Source organism: Cebus imitator, unplaced genomic scaffold (assembly GCF_001604975.1).
Source record: "Cebus imitator isolate Cc_AM_T3 unplaced genomic scaffold, Cebus_imitator-1.0 Scaffold13, whole genome shotgun sequence".
Taxonomy (NCBI): Eukaryota; Metazoa; Chordata; class Mammalia; order Primates; family Cebidae; genus Cebus; species Cebus imitator.
This window is the reverse complement of record NW_016107328.1, coordinates 6,110,219-6,129,833: the sequence shown is the minus strand read 5'-3', so window position 1 is coordinate 6,129,833 and position 19,615 is coordinate 6,110,219. Positions and strand designations below refer to the sequence as shown.

The window sequence follows — 19,615 nt, the reverse complement described above, 5'->3', positions numbered from 1 at the left end:
GAGGGGAGGGGAGGGGAGGGGAGGGGAGGGGAGCGGAGGGGAGGGGAGGAGAGGAGGAAAATTTTCTGCTTAAAAGCAAGGCATAAATCTTATTTCGTGAAAGTGTTTCCCCTATCTCCTTTCTAGGAAGAGGAAAAAACCTTGTTACAAGAGATGAAAAGTCAGCACCAAGATGAATCTGCATAAATAAACCTTGTTAAATAATCTCTATCACCTATTTGTTTCCCTCATTTATTTATCTTCCCTATAATTTACTGCCCTGTAATTCCTAGAAACCTCCTTTTCTCTTGTCACTTATCCACAATTTCCTGCCCTTTGTTAAAATAGTATATATTAGCTCCTAGATCTAGCTGCTTCTTTGGGGTTTTTCATTTCTTTTCTGTGAGGCCCCTTATGTACATACTAGCCTTTTCTCCTGTTAATCTGTCTTTTGTCCATTTAATTTGTAGACATCAGCCACTAAACCTTACAGGGTAGCAGAGAATGTTTTTTTCCTCCCCTATACTCCACATCCTGAAGTGGGACGGGCCTAGGTTCAAATCTCAAGTCTATCATTTACTATCTGTGTGGTACCTTGGTCAAGTAACTTTATCTTTCTAAACCTCATTCTTCCCCATCTGGAAATTATAATGGCATATACCTCACAGAGATGTTATTAAAAAAATTTTTTTTTTGAGATGGAGTCTTGTTCTATTGCCCAGGCTGGGGTACAATGTCACAATCTCAGCTTGCTGCAACCTCCGCCTCCTGGGTTCAAGAGATTCTCCTGCCTCGGCCTCCCAGGTAGCTGGGATTACAGTCACACACCACCATAACCAGCTAATTTTTAGTAGAGATGGAGTTTCACCATGTTGGTCAGGCTGCTCTGAACTCCTGACCTCGTGATTCACCCACCTCGGCCTCCCAAAGTGCTGTGCTGGGATTACAGGCGTGAGCCACTGCACCCAGTCAGATGTTATTAACTTTAAGTAAGCTATTGCATGCCAAATGCCTGGTACACAATGAGCTCAACAAATATTTATAATAGCAATGACACAATGATGACAACTATACCAACTATCATCCTTGGCCACTGCATTGGAGCCAGCCTTTTACCCCGTGGACAGGAGGCAGAGGCTTCAGACAATACTAAAGAGTTTATATCCCTAAGGGCTGGCATTAACAAATACCTTAGGAATACCTTAAAATTCAATATTCTTTAAACATACTTTGTATAGTCATCCAATGAGGCCTTCCTCAAAACTTTCAGAACCATAGCAATTATTAAATAGGTCTCTCCCTGAGGAGTTTTTCTGATATCCTGTGTTATACCTTACCAAATAGAGCAATTTTCACAAAACCTCTGGACCAGACTGCCTGCCAACCTAACCTTTGATTCTCAGTGACTCTAATTATGGCTGCTATTTAGTAAGCACTGACTATGTAGAGGGATTCATCACAGTGGAAACTCCTGTGATACTCCCTCAAGGCAGTTGCTTTATAGATTAGAAAAGTGAAACTCGGTGATGAAGAAAGGATTAGATCCCAGCTTCATTTGATTCCAAACCCCATCGTTCTCCACTGACACACTCAGGAAAGACTATCATGGATGCTAGAATATTGTGTGCCACAGTATCTATATAGAATCTAGTATGTGAAAGGCTTGATGACAAATACCAGGAACAAAAAGGTGAATAAGACTTTCTATACTGTAATAATATTGACAAAGTAATAATAATGATAATTATTTGCAATTACAATTTTTGATTAATATTCCAAGAACTGTGCTAAGTATTTTTCCTGCGTTAACTTTTTCAATATTCACAATGGAGAAACTGGTTTAGAGAAGTTAAACAAGTTGCCCATTGTGATTCAGCTAAGAAGCAGTAGTGACAGGCACTGACCCCAGAGCCTGTGCTCTTAACTAGTGAACTTCGGTTAAGTGCTGGAGCCTCCAGAAGTCTTTTAACTTAAGTCAGATGCCAAGAAATTGAGAGACCTGAAAATCTAGGTCTTAGCTCCAGCCTCTACTATGTCAGGAGACTGAAGCTCCTAGGGGCCCTAATTTCTTCATATCTAAAATAGGTCTAGTAACATCTGCTCTGCTGAGAGGTAAAGGCGTCATAACTAATATAAGAGCTCTTTTGGAAAAACACAAAAAAATTATAAAACCACAAAGGATTATTTCTACTTAATGGGTATAATAAGGCCTTGAGAACACAAAAAAATAAATTCATCCTGAAGAGCATTCCAAACCACAACCAAGCACAACCTAGACATCATTTGGTGAAGGATCACACAGAACATAGGCCTAAGTGACACAGAGATTTGGGTCTGAATCCCCACTCTGGTTCTAACTGACCATATATAACCTTGGAAATGGCACTTAACTTTTCTGGGCCTCAACTTCATACGTGAAATGGGGCAATGCCAATAAGGTACATGGCATGCCTCTAAAAATATCTTTATTTCTGTTAACTTCATTCACCCTGAAATTCAGGGCTGAAGTCCTGATGCTAATGGACATCAAATATAAATTAAAACATGGTATTTTTTGGAGGATTTCAGGATATATAAGATGACTATGGATCAAATTCCAGGTTTTCTGTTTATAAATTGTGGATCTAGGGCAATTTATATATCATCTCAGATTCTGCCTTCTTAGCTGCAATAATACCTACTTGATGAGGTTATTAAGGGAAACAGATGAGAAAAACCTATGAAGTGCCTCATCTAGTATCTGGTATACACTAGGTGTTTGTAAAATGCTAAGTACCATCCCACACTCCAGAATCTCACTTCCTTAATTTCCCATACTTTCTTTCCTGGGAGGCTAGCCTCTCTTCCAAGGTCTTTATGCAAGTTCTCCTTCTGTGTCAAGAGTCCAGAGCAACATGTGTTTATCATTTTATCTTCATGAGCTAAAAAAAATCTTCCAGTGGATAGCTGGGATACATGCTTTATTATACTCCAGTCACAAAACCTAACCAAAGCTCTCCTGTTTGTAAGTTCCATCACAATTTCAGGACTCATCCTGACTCTTTAAAGGTCAGATATAAGTGTAACCTACCAAGCATCCTGTTATTCACTCTCTTCTTATCCTCTTGCCAAGCTGGGGGTCTCAGCTTAATATACGTTATTATATGCCCAGTTCCCAGTGCTGGGCCTGGCAATAGTGAGTTTTCAGTAAAATGCTCACTGCATGTAGTGGGATTCTCCTAGAACAAGCCTTTTCCTTCCTTCAAAAAATACATAGCAGCAGCCACACGCCAGCCACATAAAATACAGTGAGCTATAATGCAATAACAAAGCCATATAATGTGTCATAAATCATCGTGCTGCCATAAAAGGGGAAGTGACAAATTATTTTATATTAGTGCTACATATTTTATAACATATAAAATATAATATATAAAATATATTTTATATTAGTGCTACATACTTTGTAGCACTAATAACACATAAAATATTTAATTCTGTTTTTAAAATTATGTAAATAATTCATATACTATTACAGAAATATAAAAAGATAAAATTACAATTTCCTTTCCCCCTTTCAAATTCCACCTCCTTAAAATAAGCCAAGTTAATAATCTGGATTGTATCTCAGTGAAATCTTATGACTAAAAAAAAATCACACACACACAAACAGACACACACATATAGGTGTTTCCACCCCTTTCTCCCTTTTAAAAAAAAACAAATGGGATATTACATATGACCACTATGGCTTGCTTTTTTCCTATGGAATAAAAATCATGACATTTAATATAAGTAAATCTAATTATTTTAACTGTGATTATGTTCCATAATAAATCCCCCTGCTGAGAGGATACTAGGTTTTCTGTAGCTTTTGTCACCAAAACACAATGCTGCAATAAATGCTCTTATATACAAGCTCTTACATGCTGTTAGTTTATCTCTGGAAAAATATATTCACAAAAGCAGAACTGCTATGGGATAGGGTGTACAATTCAAATTTTAATTAATATTGCCACATTTTTCCCAGAGAAGTTGGTTAAAGCAATTCACATTCCCAGCAGCAATGCACATACACAAGGGGCTCAACCATACAAGCACACAGATGTTACTGTTCCTTTTAGTTCTGGCCACATGTATATAAAAAAATTGACTATAGTAAATCTATCTTTTTGTATTTTATTGTCCATTAACATTTCCTTTTCTGCCTGTTTACATATTTAGCCAAGTTTTCCAATGCTAGTCTTTTTCCTATCAGTTTGTAAGAATGTCTTGTATAAAGGATAGAAACTTTACAAGTTGCAAATATTTCTTCGATTTGTCTTGTAACTTGTTAATGGTGTCCTTTGCTATAGAGAAATTTAAAAATTTCATGTAGTCATTATAGATCAATCTATACGCAAATGAATTTTTAGGGCTTCCTGCCTTGCTTATGTTCCTAAGCCTTCTAATGTTTAGTATTTTAAAAAATACTTAATCTTTAATCAAAAGCAGTATATTTGTTTATATAGCACAGGAAAGAGTTCGTTATTTTAAGTATGTTACTAAACTTTCTAAAGTTTCATTCACTTCAATATTTAAATACTTAATCCATCTGCAATGAAATTATCTATATGGCATTAGGAGTTATAACTTTTTTCTTTCTTCTGTATGAAAACGTACTGCTATTTAAGATGGCCTATAGAAGGCACCTATTGAATATTTGATTTAAAAAAAAGAACACATAGACAACACTTGGATGGAGCGGGTTAGGCTTCACAAGAGAAGAGAAACTTGAAAAATGAATAGCTATTTAACAAGTAGACTTGTGGTGTGAACATTCAAGGCAAGAGATAGCAGCATATCACACGGGCACCATAAAGTACTCAGGAATAAGGAAGCCAGTGTTTGCTTACGTGGGCTGAGATACAAAGAAACTAACATGGAGTCTCTGGTTGCTCCAGAGCCTACCACCTTCAATCTAGAGTCAAGTAGGTTAAGATTTTGTTTTAAGAGACAGGGTCTTGCCCTATTGCCCAGGCTGTAATGCAACAGCATGGTCATAGCTTGCTGTAGCCTTGATCTCCTGGGTTGAAGTGATATTCCCACCTCAGCCTTTCCCTGGGAGCTGGGACTATAGGCATAAACTACTATGCTTGGCTTTTTTTGTTTTTAAGAGATGGGGCATCGCTATGCTGTCCAGGCTAGTTTCGAAATCCAGCCCTTAACCAATTATCCTGCCTCAGCCCCCAAAGCACTGTGATAGGTTAAAGTTTTAAAAGCACAGTCCTCTGTTCCTGTTCATCATCAGACGGGGGCTCAGATCCTTTCTGCCATACCAATCCATAAACTCAGTGCCACCTGTACTGTGACCCAGAAAAGAATTTGTTTTAATTTTATAGACACCACGTTATTGGGGAATGAAGGCTGGAGTTTGAGTCTAAACTCTTTATTTCCTCATCTATAACACTGACTAATTTGGAAATAGCTGCTGATTATGAGCAAGTTATTTCACTTCCCTGAGCCTCAGTAACCTTACATTTTCCTACCACCATTAACTGTAAGAGTCTATTGTTAAGATTAAAAACAAAGTCCTTGAAGGCAAAAAGCCCTGTGTGCATTTTTCAAAACCGCTTTTCTCCCCGTCACTTTGGATGATTCATTTCTATAATTTCTCAAGGTCATTTTGAATTTGGAGTTGTTCTTTCAAAGTCCTAGCCATGCCCCCGCCTCTGGGGTGTTATCTAGAAACTCAGCATGCATATTCTCATTTCTGCAGCACTCACAAATCCATTAAATAACACAGCCCCAAGAAAAGATACCCACAGAGTTTTACAGAGCTATTACTCAGTATTTAAACAGCATCTGAACATCACTCTCCTACAGCAGAAGCAGAAATATTCTCTCTCCTGGCTTCATCATACAGTCTTCCTGCCTGCCAGAAGAAATACACATTACACTTTGGTTTACTGATGGCTCTGCAGGTAATTGCAATGCATTGAGATCTGGCCTCTCAAATAGATAGCAAAGACACAACCTATTCCTTCCCTACTTCAGTCTCCACAGTATGACTACCCAAAGGAGCCAACCCTTCAAAATAAATTAGTGTTTAAAAACAGGACCCCATATTTTACTACTAATTCACAAACTTTCATCAAGCACCTACAATAGGATACAAAGGTTATTTAGTGTTTAGAATTATGGCCTTGGATATGACCTTTAAGCCCTTCTGAACTTTAGCTTTTTGGCTTATAAATTATATGTAAAATAGAGATAATAAAACCTTGTTGGGTTCTGGTTCTGCTAATGAGGTAGTAGCCTAGGATAGGACTCAGCCTGAGTAGCTACCCTCTGAACTAGTGCTCTGCACTATTTTTTTGTGGTTGATTTTTAGAGACAGGGTCTCACTCTGTTGCCCAGGATGGAGTGCGGCAGCGCAATTACAGCTCACTGCAGACTTGACTCTTCTGGCCATCCTCCCACCTTAGCCTCCTGAGTAGCTGAAACCAAAGGTGCATGCCACCATGCCCACCTAATTTTTTTTTTTTTAATTTTTTGTAGAGATGGGGTTTTACCATGTTGCCCAGGCTGCTCTTGAATTCCTGGGCACAAGTGATTTGCCTGCCTTGGCCTCCTGAAGTGCTGGAACTACAGGCATGAGCCACACTGTATCTGGCCTTCCAAACTATTATTAGTCATCAAACCCTGTCAGTAAAACATTTCAAAGCATTTTCAAGCACTGCCTATATGTTTATTTAATCAATTATATATTATTATATATATTATACTACATATAACATAGTATATATTGTATGTATCAAAACAATACTGTTTATATAAATCAATGGTTCTGATCTCAATGTCAGGGGTTCCAAAAACCCCTGAAATTGACTGAAATATTCTGCTTTGTAAGATTTTTTTTTTAAATTCAGAGAATGTGTGTCATTGTTCCGAGGTTTACTAAGGAGTCTATGACCCCAAAATATTCAGAATTAGAAGAAATGTTAGCTGTATCTGAAGACAAAGCTTCTTGCCCTTTCTGGGTGCACAGCTGGTGAGTATGAGGGAAGGGCAACATCACATGTGAGATCACAAGGGGGAGGTCTCTCTGGATTAGTTGCTAGGGAAATGCAGTACTGCTAGACACTATGAACTCCCCTTTGGGTATGCACAGTGCATTTTAGAGGCTACAAAAGCATCTTCATCTCATTTCATAAATAGACAAGAAAAAAATCATCATCTCATCTGTTTCACTGGTAGAAAAACCAAGGTCCTGAGAAATGAAAGGACTTGTTAAAAAATACTCAGTTACTTCTTGTCAGAGCAGAGATCATATGCCAGCTCTACCTAGGAGCATCCGGACTCCTCACTGTACAGGAAGCATAGAACACCCCCCAAAACATGACCTTAACTAGGCTTCTCCACTTCAGAACTCTGGGAAAACGCATCACTCTAAAATGTGGAGGAGTAAGATAATGAGGGCCACAGAGAACACAGATGTGTGGGGACTCCAAAAGTGTGTGTGTCTGTGATTCAGAATGTACACAATGGGCCAGGAGCAGTGGCTCACACTGGTAATCAGCAATTTGGGAAGCCAAGATGGGTGAACTGCTTGAGCCAGGCGGTCAAGACAAGCCTGGGAAACATGGCAAAACGACATCCCTACAAAAAACACAAAAATTAGCCAGGCATGTACCAAGTGCCTGCAGTTCCAGCTACTACTTGGGAGGTTAAGGTGGGAGGATCACCTGAGCCCAGGAGGGAGGCTGAAGTAAGCCAAGATCATGCCATCAAACACTCCAGGCTGGGCAATGGAGTGAGACCCTCTCTTAAAAAAAGAAAGAAAGAATATGAACAATAAAAAAACACCTATAACTTGAAAAAAAAAAAAAAAGAATATAAACTATGAAAAAAACCTTTAAAAAGACGTGTGGCTACTATCTTTTTTTCTTTTAGCTCATCTGAATGTTCTACAGTAAACACATTAATATCACATTGCCCTTTCACAATAGGGGAAGAAACCAGAATATACCAGTGAGAAAAATCAGCACGGGATGTCCCAGTACCCCCAGCACCCACACAGCTCTCTATAAAGAAAAACGTACATGACTGATCAATTACCTGAACCACGAAAGGTCTCAGAATATCCTTCTGTTATCTGTGAATGCAAGAGACAAACGGGCCAAGCAAAGTCATCCTCTGTCAACCCCTAAATGTTTTGTCTTATGGCCCTGATTATCAATGAAAACTACTTCAGAATCAGAAACAACTTGCTTGATTTCCATACCCAAATGGGACAATACAAAATCAATAAGTACTTATTCTTTCTCGCTAAAGGCTTAATTGGAGAAGCCTCTCCAGTTGTAAACAAGACATTTTAAAATTCATGTTGACATGTGAACTAAAAATATAATTCAACACACACATATGACTGCTTCTTAGAGGTTGTCATGGCACTGTTGTTTCCAAAGGGCAGATTCTTTGCTATGGTTTAAGTGCAATGTCTTTATACAGGAAAATACAATCCTACTTTGATGAGACATAAACCATTCAAGATGATGAAAATGCAATTTGGAATAAAAGGCAGCAAGATATAGGTAAAGCCATAAAATCTTGACTGTAATTGTCAAGAAGGGTCTATTTAAGGCTCGAAGGTGGTCCTTAAAGATAACTACAGTCATTAATCTGAATCAATGGACTCTGGCACACAACAGGTATTCAACAGCGGCTATTACTTATTTTTACCAAAAGAAATCATTAAAGCAGAGAAATACATTTTTATATTCACCTTTAACAGAGCAAATTTGTTGTTCATCCTGAGGCTTAAAAAACCCCAAACTAGGTGGGCATGGTGGGCTCACGCCTGTAAATCCCAGCACTTTGGGAGGCAGAGATGGGCGATGGCTTGAGCCTAGGAGTTCAAGACCAGCCTGGGCAACACCATAAAAATCCATCTCTACCAAATATCCCCTCCCCTTCACACACAAAAAAATTAGCTGGGCATGGCGGCATGCAACTGTTGTCCCAGCTACTTGGGAGGCTGAAAAGGGAGGATCACCTGAGCCCAGGAAGTCAAGACTGCAGTAAGCTGAGACTGTACTACTGCTCTCCAGCCTGGGCAACACAGTGAGATTGTGTCTCCAACAAAACCCAAATTAGTGGTCACAAGCTTATTTAAAACTATTTAATTTCTCATGTTGTATATTCCCCAATGGTACATGCATCCATCAGTAACTGAGAGCACTCATTCTACAACCAGCAAAATGGAGGAAGTGCATACACAGGCTCATACACGTAGTAAATAGCTTTTAATTACAAGCAACAGAATGTGTGAGCCAATAACTGGGACCCCAAAATTGAAACTTCCTCAGAAGCCTGGGGTTTTAATATTATTCTGGAAAGAGACATCCATTTTTTTTTTAACAGCATTCTTTTGAATTGCTCTAGTTTATCCCCACATAATTTAAGGAGTAATGCTCTCTTGGTTAAGTATATTCCCTTTTGCAGGGGAAAAAAACCCCTTCCTTGACCATTCTGAAGGAACTGATTAATTTGTTTTGACCTCTCAAGGAGTAATAATGGACCCACAAGAATGCAAAATGCCTTTAAGGCCCAAAGAAACTTGTTTAGATTTTGCTCAATCCCAGTATTTCCATCTAATACCTTTTGAGAGCTTACGAATTATCATTTTTACTAATAAATTTACTGTAATACAAAAGGATTTTTTTAAAAATCTGGTTATCATCCACAAACTTGAAAAACAGCAAAAAAGGTAAAATTTCCTAGAGACAAGCTGCTTTTGTACAATCTTGTGACATTTTATTCTAATCTATTATATCTCTTACATATGCCTGTTAAGAAAGTTTTTCTCCCCACTGAAAACTGCAAGATTAAAATAAGCATTATGTGACACCATGGTAAGACACTGAATCTAATCACCAACTTTACTTACAACTGAATTCACACTATACCTTCAAGTCTGAGGAAATGCTTAACTAAAAAATAGCTGAAATGAAGTTGTTTGGCTACAAAAACATTTGCTTCATATCCACTGATAAATTTAGTACTTCACCTTTAAAATCCTAGATTTGATTGTCCACTAGGAGCTTTTTCTTAAAATAGGTAATTTAACAAAATGAAAAACTGAAGAGAACACCATACATTTTTTGCCTTAAAAACAAAAACACTCTCTTATAAAACTATCTACTACTTAGTTCTAACTGAAAGGGAATGGGAGACAAAAATGGAAGGCAATGAGAAAACCAATGGCTATCTCCCTTGTAATGAAAAAGCTACAAAACTTTTAACAATCTAGCTGTGTTTTGAAAATAAGACTTCCACATCACATACTTGTAATCAAATTATATACCACTGTCATTTTTTTCTTGCCCAGAAATATTAAAGGATTTACAAGCCTCAACTTTAAGACCAACAATGTTATAGATTCTAAAGGGCATCATGTGTTACTAATAAGCTAACATTTATTCTGAATATATCCTGGCATAAATTTTAAGGAATCAGCCATGTAATAATAAAATGTCCATTTAATTTGAGCAAAGACAAAAAAAAAAAAAAAAGCCTTGGGCAAGTATAAAGAGTGACAGAAAAAAAAAAAAAAAAAAAAGGTCAAACTGTATTACAGAAAAAGACCTAGTAGCAGGAATATCCTGAGTTCCTATTCCCCCAAAAAAGTGCACAACTTTACCTGTGTTGTGTGAAAATATATCTGTTCAAAAAGATTAATGTTTTCAAACTAGCTCATTTGGTAGAACAGCCAACTCAGTATACCCATGCTTACTATGAACCACACGCTTCTGTTTTGTAAAAGTATATCTCACTTTGTTTTTAAATACTGAAAAGCAAGCAGTAAGCTCTTTTCTCAAGCGACACCTGACTTATGTGCATTCACGTGCCCGTTTCCAAAGGAAGAAATCCCATGAATGCCAGCCCCACTCTTACTGTACTGACCTAGGGTCTCTCACAAAGATCAAGATCAAGATGCCAGCCAGGGGTGCAGTCATCTGAAAGTTTGCCTGGGGTTAGTAGATTTGCTTCCCTGTCTCACTAGCATGGCTGGCAAGTGAGTGGTAGTTTTCAGTGGGAGATCTCTCTCCATAGGACTGCTTGAGTATGTTCAATATGGTAACTGCCTTCCTCCAAATAAAATGACCAGAAAAAAATGGAAGGACCAGGTGGAAGCTATCTTGTCTATGGACTGGCCTTGGAAATCACATGGCATCACTTTTATTACATTCTATTCATTAGAAGGGAGTTAGTAACTCAGTAACTCTGGTGTACATTCAAGGGGAAGGGGGATTAAGCTCTATCTTTGCAAAGAAAATTGTCCAAGAATTACAATATATTTTAAAACCTCCACAGTGCCCGAGAAACTATCAGCCATTTTAATCACATATTAACAAAAGAGTGAAGGAGGGAGAAAAGGGGAAAGGGAGAGGGACCACTAAGGCAGACTTCCTAAACGACAATCTGTTTCACAGATTAATAACATCAAAACTTCAAAACTTACAACAACACAAGAAAACTGAATGGCTTGGAGAATTTTCCATTGGTCTAAGCAGTTCACAGAAATGAGTTTTTTTTTGTTATTGTTGTTTTTAAATGTCCTCATACACAACAAGGAAAAGTGAGACACAAATTCCCAGAACAATCTTCAAACTAAAGAGCTTGCATGGAGACAATTTGCTTAAAAAAAAAAAAAAACAAAAACAAAAAGAAAAAAAAAAACCCTCATTTTTATATTGCTTACTAGTACTGATAAAAGCTTATGTGTAAAAATAATACATTTTAAGGGTAAGAACCTTCACAATGTTTAACCATCTTTCAAATCACTTTGAGAAGGTGAGTGACTGGTAATCTCCAACCAGAAATATAGGAATGCTTTTGAAATGTTTAAAAAATATCATGTGGGTTTTGTATCACTTAAGCATTGTGAGAAAACAAGAAAATTATGAAAATGCACTGGGAAACAGATACCAGGGTTCAGCCTTTTGCGGTTTCTCTGGATGAGGCCAAAAGCCCTTGGAGGGGAACAGCTTGGATTCCACTGAGCATGTATCATGGAAAGATATGCAACACCACTGTATTACTCATCTAGTTATTTCTGAAGAGTTAAATGTCATAGTGCTGTCCACAAACTCAGCTGTACTATACTTCCTCATGATTGCAGAAACCCTTTCAGGCTTCTGTGAGGAACCTGGAGAGATCCGAGTTTGTCCCTATATTTCTGAAACATGAGCATGGTAACTACTATTTGTGGTCTCATCTGGGAAACACCAAACTCACCCCACAGATTACAATGCTGGGAGTTTCCATTTGATGGATCCATCCATGAATACTCATGATTAGTGAATATTAATAGCTGATCTCAGAGAGCTTCCCAGGTAGTAACCTATCCAGCCAACATGCAGCGATTCATTCAACCCTTGTTGAGCCCCTGCTATATGTTAGGTAGAAGACAAATATAGAGTAGCCGTAAAAGAGCAAAGCTGGGGGTCAGCTGGGCTCTCTTTCCATTATTTGCTAGTTATGGTACCTTGAACAAGTTATTCTGGTTCTCTAAGTTTCAGTTTCATCATCTATAAAATGAGGACAACGGTACCTACCTTATCAGCTTGTTTGTCTTAGTCTACTATCGCATAAATACACAATGAGTATCATTTTCTCCTAGTGGTACTCCCTTAGCACCCTAATCACACTACCTCAGATCCTTTTTCCTATTTCACCCTTTGCACTTTGTAAGCTTCCTTTTATAGCACTTCCTAATTTCTAGTTATAAATACTTTCCAGTTTGATGATTGTTAATCTCTTCCCCACTGGATTGTAAAATTGATGAAGGCAAATAATTTGATGTGCCGAACACCTAACACCCAGAACAGGTGAATATAATAGGTGCTCAATAAATACCTTTTTGAACAAACTAATAAATTAATTTGACAAATGCATAAACTACAAAGATGAAAAACATAGTACTAGTCTTATCAAAAAGCTCATAGGCCAGTGCAACAGTTCTTAATTCTAGCTGCAAGTTAGTATCAGCTGGGGAATATTTTTTTAATCCCAATACCTGCGTTCTACTTTGGAATAATTCTAGGGTAAGAGTCTCAGGGATTCCTGTTTTTAAGAGTTCTTCAGGTGAACCTAATCAACAAAGGTAAGAATCATTAGTCTCCTCCAAGAGAGACGGTTAGTATTTGCAATACAACAGGATACATGTTCTCTTATAGTATCACTGTCCAAAAGGACTTCCTGTGATAATGGAGAAGTTTCTATTTCTGCACTATCCAATATGGCACCCACTAGTCATATATGGCTGTTAAGCTCTTGAAATGCAGCTAAAACTGAGGAACTGAATTATAAATTTTATTTTAATTAATTTAAAATTTAAAACCATATGTCATCAGAGGCTACTCTAATAGTACAGGCCTAGGAGGAGGGTACACAATCTAGTCTAGACTGGAGAGATTCAATGTTCAGTTAACTGTGCCACCCCCATCCACAAAGAGGGTACAGTCTACTGAAAGGGGCTGCACCCAAATTCCGCATACAGCCCTTGAAACTCTCTCCTTACATCCATACAGAAACAACCTCTCCCTTCTGTCATACCAAGGGCAGCTGTGATCAAGGAAATCCTTTAAAGAACAGCAAGAAGCATATCCCCCAGTAGAGGAGTCTTCGTGTGAGCTGCTGAGTGATGTGGCCAAGGGATGAAATACATTTTGAGGAAGAACATTTGGAAAAGAGTCACATGGAGGGAACGTTCAGTATAGTAAATACAGCAGTGCCTCACAGCTGTAAAGCAAGGGTCTCCCTTTTGCAGCTCACAAGCTGAGAGCCTCAAGCACAAACCAACATCACATTACAGAGAACTGACCATTCTTCCTGAGACAAATAATGGTTCATTAAGCTATTTAAAAAATAAGGCTGGTCAAATGTTATATGTGGAATCACTGAATTAAAATAGAGAAGGCACACAAATATTCATCTAGCTGTCCTTTCCCCTCATCTACAATTTGTTAAGCACGTACTATGTGGTAGGCAGTGTATTAGGGGTCTTAGATGGTCTCTCATTTTGTCCATACAATCCCCTGCACATTTGATATTATTTTTTAAATTTACGGTGAGGAAGTGTAAGACTCCTGGAAGTTAAATAATATACTTGAACAAATATGACAAAGCTAGGATTCAAACTCAGACCTAGACTACTTGAGTTTCTCTTTTTTAAAAGGGTGTGTAGTATTCTATGTATACTATTGTTTATTTAATAAATCCCCTTTTTTTTCCTCCTCTTCCAAACCACAATCAAGGCTTCAGTGAACCTCCTTGTATATAATACTTTAAATTTTTATTGGTACATAATATACATATGTACAGAAAAGTACATAAATCCTAAGTTTAGCTTCTGATGTATTATCAAAAAGTAAACTTAACCATGTAACCACCACTAACATCAAGAAACAACAATATCAGCACCTCAGAAGCCCGCTTTGTGGCATCTCCTAGTTATTTATTCCACTTGATTCCCTGAAGAGCTAAAATAAAGTATAAGAGCCTAACACAAGTGTGGGAGTTCAGTGAAATAAAAGCAAAGGACAGAAGTAATAAATTAGGTATGTAACTTAGGCCAAGACGTAAAAAGACATTTGGTCACGACTACATGACTATTAGTTATCTACCTTAATGAGAAGTTAGTGTTTTATTGGATATAAAGAAATTAGGGAGCAAAATGAAGGCACCAGGGTGCAAAATGTGTTAACAATGAATATTACAGAATGTCTCAGGCCTGGTGCGGGTTAAAAAACAAGAGAATATTAGGTTTCCAGTTTTTATTTGGCTAGTGATTCCCAGCTCTGATGAGACAGAAGGGCCATAAAGTACCTGAGGGTTTTGCCTTGTTCATGTTTCATTCAGCTTGATAATTTCATGATGATAACATTAAGAGGAATACGCATTTACTGAACTCCCGTGACCTGGAAGACCCTTTACAGATATGAGCTCATTAAATCCCTTCAACAACTTTTTAAATACCACTATCCCCATTTTACGGAAGAAAAAATGGAGGTTCAAGAAGGTGAAACAATCAGTTCAAGGTCACCTTGCTAACAAGTGGATTAGCAAGAATGAAAACCCACATCTGTCCAACTTCACGGCCTGTGCTCTTTCTATTATAGCCTCCTGTCTTTCCCCCCAGGTTTTCTGTTAAGTTACAGACCACTGATTTCTTAGACCAGTAACATATTGGTAGTTGAGCTGGTACTGCAATAAAAACAAAAGATGTGAAATCCATTTTGTTTCCAAGCCTCTCCTCTACAGTGCTGGAGCCTACCAATTTTTGTGGTTACTCATTGTTTTTTGTTTTTAAATTTATTTCCTCTTATGCACCAATGACATAATTTTGCCTCCAAGTTGACAAAGTCACTAGACAAAGTTAAAACATTTAGTTACACAGGTTACCTGGCACACCTCCCAACAAAAGAAAAGATGATAGCTGGCAGGTCTGTTGAGGTCTGAATGTAATTTTGTCCCCTCCTCTCTAATTTTTTCCACAACCGTCACCAATATTGATTTTCAAAAGTGTACATGTAACACTAAGGAGGGGGAAAGATTCCGATGTGTTTAACTAAGGCCACTGGGTTACAGGTTGACCAAATTCACACAGAGATTTTATACACCTCATGTCACTTGTGATAAAATTACTCATGACTCTATTAAGCACTTAAGTGTATAATAAAATCCACTGCGACTAATGTTTTTTCTTCTTTCTGTTTTAGAAAGACTAATAATAGGTTTAGGCTGATAGTCAAAGTTAAGAGAAAAAGAGAAATTTCTTTACCTACTTATTTGTACATTTGTGTCATGTTTCCTATAAATTTAACATCTTTTAAATAACTAAGAAAACTCTGTAGACATCATTCATGTCATCCAATTTTTAGTAAGTGCTTACCTTGACCAGAATTATATATTGCTTTCACAGACTTCTTCACTTTCTGAAGGGCTGTTCTATCTTGGTCTAGAGCCTAAAAGAGAAAAAAAGAGGAAAAGATGTTAGAAGATTTGGTAAATTAAAAAAAAAAAGAAAAGAAAAAGAAAAATTCATTTGTAATTGCATTTGTTTTCCTGAGTATCAAAACAACAGCAAACTGACATATTTATTAACAATGAAACATTTCAGACTTGAAGTCCCTGAGATTTGAGTAGTTATTTTTTCAGAAGCACAGTCATTTCACAAAGCTCTATGTGGAATGGACAGCATTTTAGTCAGTCAATTATCATGCTAAGCTATGCACAAGAAAGGAAATACAAGACACCTAAGAAATCTTAAGGCTTGTATTCTCTCATGCGTTTACAATCTGGTAAGGAGAAAAGGCAAGCATAGACCTAAATGGCACAATACCCCAGCAACAGGACATATTTTAGCACCTAATGGTAATTTTAGCCAGAAAAACATTTCAAGAGGTATAATGAATAGGAATGACCTGAAGAGCTTTTCATAGTCCTTTTAAGTTTTGGAATTTTAGTGTTAAAAAAAATAATAACTATGACTTATGGCAGCTGAATTTTAGCAATCTTTTAATTTAAAAAAGTTTGGAAAATGCCATCATGATTCTGGCAATGCTATTAAAGGATTTCTTAGATGATGAATCAACACATTAATCTACTTGTAGTACAAGCAGGGTCTTCTAGGGGTCTGTTGTTGACTCTTAATCTAGGTGCAAGATATACAACTGTGTTTAGTTTGTTAAAATTCAGCAAACTGTGCGCTTAGGATATGTACTCCTTTCTGTACGTGTATTACTCTCCAACTACAAGTTTAAAAGGGGGCATAGTCAATATACTTGGCACATTGCACTAACTTCTTAAAATAATTTTAGGCCCCTTTCTGCTATTTCGAGGGTCTGTGGTTAGGCTAGGAATTCCCAGATGATATGTCAAGATTTGGAGGGCATGAGCAATAACAGTAATAAGCTGAATAAATAAAAATTTAAAACATTAAACGTACACTTGCATCCATTAAGTCATCTAAACCTCAGAACTTCAGACCAGAAAACTGAAGCCCACAGAGGCTAAGTACTTCCCTGAAGATGCCGAAAGGGGTAAACAATGGCAGCAGGCACCCACCATTCCCCTTCTGGAAAATGGTCTTTCCTACCATTTTCCTTCACCTCTTGTTCTCTAGACACCAATGGCTGGCCAGGTGAGTACCTGACTCATACTGGGCTCTATGTTATCCCTAGGATTTCTGGGCTTGAAACAATGACCACAATGCTCAGTCCCTTTCTGGTCACATCAGCTTAGGACTGCCAGTGGTTCTGTTTCTAGATGTAAGGAAGAATCTGGCCAGACAGAATGACATTAACAGAGACACAGTAACAAAGAAAAGAGGTAAAGACAGTCCTCTGGCATCTGAGTTTTTGCTTCTAGCTGTCCCCAAGGCATATGTCACTGTTAACTTTCCTACAGTCTGAGTACATGAGACAACTAATTCCTTCTGTCCCAAGCCACTTGAGCTTTGAGTTCTGTCACTTGTAACCACAAGTCCTAAATAACACTAGAACATTTACTGAGCACTTACTACACATTGGGTATAAAGTTGATTATATTTATAAAACATAACCAATTATATGATATACATGCTTTCAAATATTTCATCTCTTTGCATTGCATCTTTACAGAAACGCTGTTAAGTATCATCTTCATTTTTCAGATAAGGAAATGTAGCAGACCTTCAATAAATATTCATAGAAAGGGATGGAGAGAAAGGCTTTTCCAAGGTCACAGAGTCAGAAAATGCTAATGTCACATTCTACACTTATACGTACCAAACCCCAAAGCATATACTTTCTTTACTGGGATGCTGAGACAAAAAACAAGGTTTCCAGGCTGCAAGTTTAACACTATTTCCACCGTATCCACCACCTACATTCTAATTTTGTCACATCCATTGCCCACCTGCACTTCTGTTCAATATTTTTCTTTAAATACACTCACATCTTTTTAAAAAAATTTAAATAACTGTATTGTAAAGAGCTATGATAAAGGAAAAACCAGAGGGAAGAACTAACATTTAACAAATGCTTGGTATAAACCAGAAAGCATGCTAAGAGGTTTACATAGATTATCTCACTTAATTCTCACAAAAGTCCTGTGAAATAAATACTACTATTATATCCATTTTATAGATGAGGAAACAGAGGCTTGCCTTAGAAAGGTTAACTTGTCCAGGGTAGCTGAGCTGGAATTTGAACCCAGGTCTTTGACAACAGAGCCTTATCCTCTAACCACTACCTAATTCTGCATTCTAATGATATCTATGATAAGCTGAAACTAAAAACAGTCTCATCATATGGGGGACGTAGTGACTACATATCAGTTTTGAGATAAACCTGAGTTAAAAAAAAAATTACAAGACATTTAAATTGCTAAGATTAGGAGGGAAAGAAAATGATGCAAATAAGCATTTACTTAAAAGACTGAATCCAATGGGTTTATTCTCAGATAAACTATTTTTATGATGACCTTTCTAAAAAAATCCAAAAACAGTCATTTATTTTTTTTCTATACTTATGATTACTCTTTTCCCTGATGAAAAACCTTGGGCCTTAGAGAAATTAGTTAGTTTGCCAAGTGTCACATACTAAATAAGAGAAGAGCCATGCTTTATCAAACATGCCACCTAATCTGTTACGGAAGGCAAGTCCAAATTTCCCTTGGATCTTAACATTTCTAAATTATTCTCGAGAAAGAAACAAATATCTGCTTCTGGAGGAAAATAACCTATCAGTTATCTTTGGAGAAATAATGACTAAAAAGGGATGGCTGTGGTCTAACAGAAGTTAATAAGTGGGCTTTAGAGTTAACTCTGAATGAGCAAATGAGTGTAGAAGATTTCAGCCATAACATTTTTTGAGACCATCTACCTACTTCCTTTGGTTGGGGGGAGCAGGTAGAGTCTCAGAATTTCTGTTGAATGTTTACCAGCTTGCCTATGAACTGATAGGGTGTAAAGTTCACCTACTTACTTTTAAAGGTTATTAAAAGCATCCCATTTGACAGCTATAGTCAGTTAAGTCTAGGTGACACTTCTTTTTTTTTAAGCTCTAGTGTTTGGCCACTAACAAAAAGAAGCTAAATAAAATGCACTTTTAAGAGCCTCATGTTTAGAGAGCCAGGGGATACTGTCCTTCAATCAAACAAGGCATCCTCTAGCAGTAACACACATGTCTAAGTGTGCTACAAAGTTTCATTCCCATAAATGTTAAACAACAACTGCAGTGACATCCTTTAAAATGTCATATATGTAAAATTAAATAAGGGCTAAGAGAAAAATGGTAGATAATATAGGCTTTAAGATTATCTTTCCCAAATCATTAAAAGTATGATAAAATGTGTGTGGGCATTTCTAGGTATGCATCCACAGTAGAACAACTTAAAAGGGTGAGATGGGGGCGGTGGGGGCGGGGGGTGTGGAGAATGAATTAACAAATAAATGAATACAGGAGAGGGTAAAGTTGTGAGAGATTGCATCATTACGTTCTCTTTAACATTACTTAACTAAAGATCAGGAATGTTAATTGAGAAGAGTACTTCCAACTTTGATATGAAGACTTTTTACTTTTATTTCACGCATATTCCTAGCAAGTCTTGTCATTTGAATCTAGGC

General features: G+C 37.3%; 1 protein-coding gene across 4 annotated transcripts in view; it reads right to left on the bottom strand.

Moving 5' to 3' along the window:
- The window catches only part of ASAP1 (ArfGAP with SH3 domain, ankyrin repeat and PH domain 1), a 407,759-nt gene that overhangs the window by 179,438 nt on the left and 208,706 nt on the right, over positions 1–19,615 (bottom strand). For all 4 annotated transcript variants that reach the window (XM_017499205.2, XM_017499197.2, XM_037728520.1 and 1 more), the window contains exon 4: positions 15,899–15,971. In XM_017499205.2, coding sequence (XP_017354694.1) covers positions 15,899–15,971 — 73 coding nt within the window. The remainder of the gene's footprint in view (positions 1–15,898; positions 15,972–19,615) is intronic.